At 37.3% G+C, this 7,620-nt stretch overlaps 1 protein-coding gene across 3 annotated transcripts in view; it reads left to right on the forward strand.

The window, feature by feature from the left end:
* PRKACB (protein kinase cAMP-activated catalytic subunit beta) overlaps positions 1–7,020 on the forward strand; it is a 126,360-nt gene extending 119,340 nt beyond the window's left edge. For all 3 annotated transcript variants that reach the window (XM_042952403.1, XM_042952402.1, XM_042952404.1), the window contains 2 exons: positions 16–180; positions 3,666–7,020. In XM_042952403.1, the coding sequence (XP_042808337.1) occupies positions 16–180; positions 3,666–3,791 (291 nt within the window). In that variant the 3' untranslated portion in view covers positions 3,792–7,020. The remainder of the gene's footprint in view (positions 1–15; positions 181–3,665) is intronic.
* Positions 7,021–7,620: the final 600 nt, after the last annotated feature.

Raw genomic sequence — 7,620 nt, forward strand, 5'->3', positions numbered from 1 at the left:
GGCGTGTTCATACAGGTCCGATTCCCATCGCACTTCAGTTCAGATCTCAAGGACCTTCTAAGGAACCTGCTGCAGGTGGATTTGACGAAACGGTTTGGAAACCTGAAGAATGGTGTGAGTGATATAAAAACTCACAAGTGGTTTGCTACAACAGATTGGATTGCTATTTACCAGAGGAAGGTGAGCCATTTCTTTCTTTAATTTAAAAGCTTTTGGAAGTTAGTATTTAAATTATATGTGGTAAAGATATTTTCAACTTAACACATGGTTTTAATTTTTTTACCTTTGAATTAATCCTATGCAGGACTTAAGGGACCTTTCCAGCCCACAACTTAAAAATGAGTTTTTAAAAAAATGAGTTTTCTACTTGATAAAAGAGAAAGCATATTCTATTTTGACCATCAATCTGAAATTTTTTTTTTAACGTTTATTTATTTTGAGAGAGAGCACATGCATACATGCAGGAGGGGCAGAGAGAGAAGGAGAGAGAGAATCCCAAGCAGGCTCCGTGCTGTCAGCACAGAGCCCAAGGCGGGTCTTGATCTCACAGAGCGTGAGATCATGACCTGAGCCGAAATCAAGAGTTGGATGCTTTACTGACTGAGCTACCCAGGCGCCCCAATCTGAAATGTGTTCAGTGTCAGATTTTTCCTACCCTTGCCTCTTACTCTTCACAATATTATGGTAATTATTAGGTAAACAATGTACTAAAGGTTTGCATTTCAAAACTGATGTGAAGCCGCATTAGAAAGACAAAAATAAACAAATATATTCTCCTTCCTGGAATTGGCAAACAGCTGGATTTAATAACATTTAATAGCTAGATTCATCAGATATTTTTCAGTCTTTATCACTTTACCATTGTAACAAATTGAGACATTGAAGAAAGATTTTTCTGTGCTGAGTTACTTTTCTCTCAACATTGCTTCTCAAATTCCTAAAGATAATTCGTATTTATAAAGTGTTGTCATCTTGAATATATTTAATTTTTTATTTTTTTTCCATAAGACCAAAGCTTCTAATGTTTCAGAGACTTGCCATATTTAATACTGCTATGCAGCCACATGAGTGAATTTCCTTAGGGAAAAAATGTAAATGCTATAAATTAATATTAATAGCACGGTTTTCCTAGTTTATATCTTTTGGAAAAGAATATAAAAACAAAGCATTAAAAGAATTTAATAATGCAGCAAAGACCAAAACACTATGAGGGCAGTAGTCTCCGCATCTCATAAGATGGGTTCAGAAACTTCCTAGGCGTTAAATTCATGAAACAGCCCTTAGCATTATTATCTCAACTGGACATGTTATGTAGTCAAGAGCAGTTCTATTTGGGTGATTTATTGAATCTGTATTTTCTTTTAGTGCTTTTTGATCTAACTTCTTTTTGTTGTTGTTTAGTAATTAGCCAGTTACCCTCTCACCATTTGTTGAGTAATTCTTCTTTGACCCCTTGTTTGAAATTCCACCTTTGCTAATGCTGAATTATTACATACTTTGGTCTGTTTCCGACTTTATGCTTTAGGGGTTCTTTCTGTCTATTCTTGCACTACACACCACACTGTTTTACATACCTTGATGGTAGCTTTTATTCAATTTCCAAAATATTTGTATATTTAATATGTGGAATTCTTATCAATGTTCAAGGAAAAGAATATATAGTTCAATATTTTTTAGTTGTAAGAAAATACACAAAACAAAATTTGCTATCATGCAGGTCAATCATATTAAGTGCATACTGTTGTGCAGCCACGACTGCCGTCCCTCTCCAGAGCCCTTTCATCTCGCAAAATGAAAACTGTGTACCCATTAAACAAGGACTCCTGTTTTATTGGTCTCTCCAGATATCTATATTGTCTTTGGGGCTCTTAATTGGGATAACAGTATATTAATTAGAAGAAAATCAAAATCTTGAAAATTCCTCATAATTAAAATGTTATGTTTCTGCCCCATGTTGGGCATAGAGATTACTTTTAAAAAAGTAAAAATTAAAATCTTCTCCTCAAACATATTCAGTGCACCACCTAATATTAAGAAAGTCCCTATTTTAAATAAAGGAAAGCCATTTTAATTTTAGGATCCAAGGAGAAAAAAATGTTCAGAATTTAGCAATGCTATTTTTCTAAAAGGGACATGTTTCTTTCCAACTTCCCAGAAAGTTTTGATAGCTAGATATTTTAAACAAAATAAACTTGGGAATTAAAAGGAAGATTAAGAGGAGCGCCTGGCTGGTACTGTCAATGAAGCATGTGACTCTTGATCTCCAGGTCATGAGTTCAAGCCCTGTGTTGGGCCTAGAGACTACTTAAAAAAAAAAAAACACCAACAACAAAACAAGTATATCTAAGAATTATCTGTAACCTCAAGAGAAGGGAATTAAGGAAAAGGATGGAAATATAAAGGCTTTAGAAATAAGGAACCGATAAAGGAAAATCTGGAGTTCTGTAACCGAAAGTGCCAGTATTTTGGTACCAACAGTTAATTATCCTAGAACTCTCTTAAGTATTGTACCATTCCTTGAATGAAAATGTTGAGATTAATAGCAAACCTACTGTTTGCTTTCTCTTTTTTTTTAATTTTTTTTAATGTTTATGTTTGAGAGAGAGAGAGAGACAGTGTGAGTGGGGGAGGGACAGAGAGAGGGAGACACAGAATCTGAAGCAGGCTCCAGGCTCTGAGCTGTCAGCACAGAGCCCGATGTAGGGCTCAAACCCATGAGATGTGAGATCATGACCTGACCCAAAGTCAGCACCTTAACTGACTGAGCCACTCGGGCACCCCTGTTTGCTGCTGTTTCTAATGCTGTTATCATTTAGGGACTTAAAGGCATTTAAAGATGCTACCATATAATAATGGTGGGAATTTATTTTCCTTAGTATTTAGAAACTGTCAGGCATTCATTATTCCTCTTTCTGATTCCAATATTTGTGGGTTTGGTTTTTTTTCTCCAGACCACCATGCAATTAACTCAGTTCTTAACGCTGAACCTGGAGATAGCTGCAGACCCCACAGGCTGAGGGCTCAGTCCCAGAAGAGTGCCCTCCACCCACCACCACTGCAGACATTAATTGCAAGTTAGGCACCTGCTTCTGACTAAGCAGCTTTAGATCAGAGGTTTCCCACAAACCCCTCCTAGGGTTCAATTAATTTGCTAGAGCAGCTCAGAGAAGTCAGAAACTACTTACTGTTATCAGTTTATTATAAAAGAATGTAACTCAAAGACAGCCAGAGGGAAGAGATGCATAAAGCAAGATATGGGGACGGGGCTCAGCGCTTCCTGCTCTCTTCAAGCACGCCACTCTCCCCCAATCCCCACTTGTTCACCGGGAGCTCTCCATACCCCATCCTCTTGAAGTCCTGTGGCTTCATTAGGTAGGCATGATTATTTAAATCATTGGCCATTGGTGACTAAACTCCGTCTCCAGCCCCCCACCCTCCCCACCCCCGCTCCTTGAGGTTAGGAGATGAGACTGAAAGTTCCGAGTGTCTAACCAGCACCCATCCTTAGGTTACCTAGGGGCTTTCCAAAAGTCACCTCATTAACATAACACTTATGACATCCAAGAGTTTAAGGAGCTCTGTGCCCGGGATTAGGGTGAAGACCAAACACGTTTTTCCTATGATAAATCAAAATATCACACTTCATTTTTCTGTCTCATTTCCAGGTGGAAGCACCATTCATACCAAAGTTCAGAGGCTCTGGAGATACCAGCAACTTTGATGACTATGAAGAAGAAGATATCCGTGTCTCTATAACAGAAAAATGTGCAAAAGAATTTTGTGAATTTTAAAGATGGGCAACAAGATGACATCAGAGCTCACACTCAGTCTTTGCACTCTGTTGAGAGATCAGGTGGAGTCGAGACCGTCCTTGTTGAAGCAGTTACCTAGTTCCGTCATTCCAGCGACTGAGTGAGGTCTTTATTGCCATCGTCCGTGTGTGCGCTCTGCGTCCACCTATGTAACAAGGCACCGCTAAGCAAGCATTGTCTGTGCCATAACACACAACTAGACACCTTCCCGCTTCCCTCTGGTTGGGCTTTCTCCTCCCCTCCACCCATTTCTTCCTTTTTCATGTTCGTCGGGTTTTCTCCAAGCAGTGCTCCATTTTATTTTGTGGGTATTTCAGACGGGCAGTGTTATGGCTCTGTGATATTTGAAAGGAAGGGTAAGTGTTACCTTCGGTAGTTCTTGCCGTTATGGTTGTTGGTCGATGGCTTGAGGCTGTACGTCCAGTGATTATTTTTACTTTGAGTAGCTCAGACTCAGTTTTGCCAAAACTTCTGACAATTTTTGAAGACAGAGTGTCGTATCAACAAGGCAATTTATACAAAACAAAACAAAACAATACCTTTTGCAGAACTCACCGCTCTGGTGAGACATTTGGATAGACTAATATAGAGTAGCTACACCCGGCAATTTGGATTTCTAGAGATCAGAGGTTCCGTCTCCCTTCACCACCTTTTGTATTTTCCTCCCGGTGAGTAATCGGGTGACCACCTGTGCAGTGTGACACATGCAGCTCACTCACAGGAGAAACTAAAGCTGTGGGTCCCATCACTTGGTAGGGGACCATCACTTGGTCATTGCTGTAGGGATTAGGGCTTTAAGATTTCTACACCTTCGCTCCTCCGTAAGGATTTTAGCCAGTATTTTGACAGAACGCGACTGATGAAGAAAGGGACAAATTTTTTAGTTTCTCAAGTCCTCCTTGTAAATTTTTTACGGGAAAAAAAAAAAAAAAAACGAACTAAAAAAGATCATTAATGTGGACAATTACTTTTCTGAGTCCAACAAATGGCTTGATGCTTGTAAGTAGTGTAGAGACACTCTTATTTATATAGGGATTTTTCTGTTTGTTTTGCTTCGCTTTGTTTTGTCACGGTTAAGGACAAAAGGAGTTGTTGCCAGGTTATTCCAGCATACAGTATCTGTCAGCCCGAGGGAGAGGCACTGTTGTAGCTTCAGCGTTCATCCTATGCCTCATCCACGAGGAAAAGGGACAAAGTTTTTAAAACTGCCACAACTGTATTTTAATTTTGAGGTGTGATAGTTTTAGACACGTTAGAATTTCCAGCCTCTTTCCGTACACAGCATGTATGATCATGCAGATGCAATGTTAGCATTTGAGTTTAATTTTTTTTTAATTCTTTTTTGCCAACAGCATTGCTGTCAGTGGAAATTTCAAGCATTTTTGCACAGTTAGTTCCACGTTTGTTGAGAATCCATGGCTTAACTCTGTTTTTTAAGTATTTTTTTCTTTGCTTTTAAATTTTCCCATCTGGTTTTATCTCCGTGTGTCAGTGACCTATCTTAAAACAACACACCAAAAGAGCTGAAAGTAAACTCTGTTCATTTTTTTATGATCAATTTACATGCATATAAGTTGAGTTGTTTTTAATCAGACTGATCTTAATGTATATAAGCATTCTATTTGCTTCATTATTGGTGCCGGTCACTGACAACTTCTTTATCTCCGTACCACACTCTTGTAAAACCTTTGAAGACATTGAAAAAGCCTGTCTGGGATGTTCTCTGCATCCATCTGTACATCTTTTGGTTGTCAAGTGTTCCTGCATGGTTATGTCATTTAAGAGCTGATAACTGATTTCAGTTGGTCCACTTATATTTAAAATGTGCAAGAAAAATATGATATACTTTGCTGTATCAAGTTTTATGTGACAAAAAATATGTCATTCATGTTAATAAATTTAAACCATCATTTCTATAAAATATTTTCATTCGGTTTTTTTTGGCCCAAGAACATGCTGATCATTGTATTCTATATGTATGCAACAAATTCCATGGTAGCTTTATTGTATATTATTGTAGAATTATTTTAATAAATCATGGGGATGACAATTTGATTATTACATTTTAGTTTTCAGCAATTAAGAAGATTTCTCTAAGTTTAAAAAGACGTTTTAAATAAAATAACTACTTGCCCTGCACAACTTGCTGTAGAATCTGCCTAGGTAGATGACCTCTCGGCATGCGTTGGTTTTGAGGGCTACTTAGCCATTCCCATTTCTCTCTCCACTTAAAGGACATGAGCAAGCTTTCAGATATGTCAAGGGAGTCTATTTCCAACCAATTAAGGATGCGGAATTAGAATATCTTCAAGTTATATAAAACTCCCAGTTTCAGCCACAATTTAGCCAAGAACAGGATGAAAATTTGAATAAGAAATCAGTGGAATGAATCAGTGTTTAACCTCAGATTACATTATTTGAAGCAGAAGAAATTACATTTTTCCTCAGTAAATGATAAGGAGATGGCACTGCAGAGGAGGGACCCCTTGACTCAAAGTCAAGACATCTGGGTCTCAGGTCTGGTCTGTCACAGTCGGCATGACCTTGGCCTCAGCTCTCTCTTCTACAAAATGGAAGAATTCCATTAGGCGGTTTCTAAGGTCTTTTCTAATTTTCACATGTCATGACAAAATTCTTTTTATTTGACACTTTGAAGGGATAATGTGCTTTGAAGTAAATCTCGGTAAGGTGATATTTTAGGGCATCTTTCTTCTCCTTATCTCTTACAGTGTTCTTACAATTTTTTGAATATCATAAGGACCTTATGTCTGTTTTGATTCCTTCCTCCTTCACTGATGCTAAATATCCAACTGATATCAAACTGTCAACCTACCAAAAACAGATATTGTGGCTTGTGGGTATTGCTGTCTTGTTTTTGATATGTTCTTGTATTGACTGCCCATTGGCCTGAAAATACTCATCATAAGCCTAAAAAAAAAAATCATTTTTCTTTCCCACTGACCGTTTTATCTGCTTGTTGTAAGAATCAAATGAAATAATGTATGTGAAAGCACCTTGTAAACTGTAACCTATCAATGTAAATGTTAAGGTGTGTTGTTATTTCATTAATTACTTCTTTGTTTAGAATGGAATTTCCTATGCACTATTGTAGCTAGGAAATGCTGAAAACAACTGTGTTTTTTAATTAATCATAACAGCAAAATTAAAGTATCTTCAAAGGATAAAACGGTGTCTTGAGTTCTATTTGGTGCCCTTATCTCTTGATTTCTTTTCCATGGATACTACAGATGCCTATAGGTTTCTAGTTTCTATGTATTCATGCTGGTCTTTGGTGATGGGAACAGAGTAATAGGGGAAGAATGCCCACCAATCTAGTCCAACTGAGTATATATTAAGAAACTACTAGATTCATTCCATAGTTTCTAAAAAGTGTTTCTACTTCCTCATGCTACTAGTCTAACTTACTCTTAACTTAATGTTGAAAATTTACATATTTAAATAACTGACACTGCAGGAGCCCTCATCCTTATATTGGAACAATGCACTATGAATTTTTACCTTTTTCTTCAGAAGTGTTGTTGAGGTTCATAGTACCTCTTCCGATTTTAGCTAACTGATTGGTATGTGTTTCTACAGTTGTCCTTGACCTCAAGAAATAACTTTCTGGGTATTTAACACCTTACCATTTTTTATTGTTATCATTGTTACTGCAAACATTTACAAATATTGATGTACTTTATAATATCATGTTTACTATTTTTACACCAGTGCTTTCTTTATTTTATCATTGTCAGGGCTTAATACAAAATACCAGTTTTCTCATTTCCTTATACAACCAATTATAAAA

This window comes from Panthera leo, chromosome C1 (genome assembly GCF_018350215.1).
Source record: "Panthera leo isolate Ple1 chromosome C1, P.leo_Ple1_pat1.1, whole genome shotgun sequence".
Lineage (NCBI taxonomy): Eukaryota > Metazoa > Chordata > Mammalia > Carnivora > Felidae > Panthera > Panthera leo.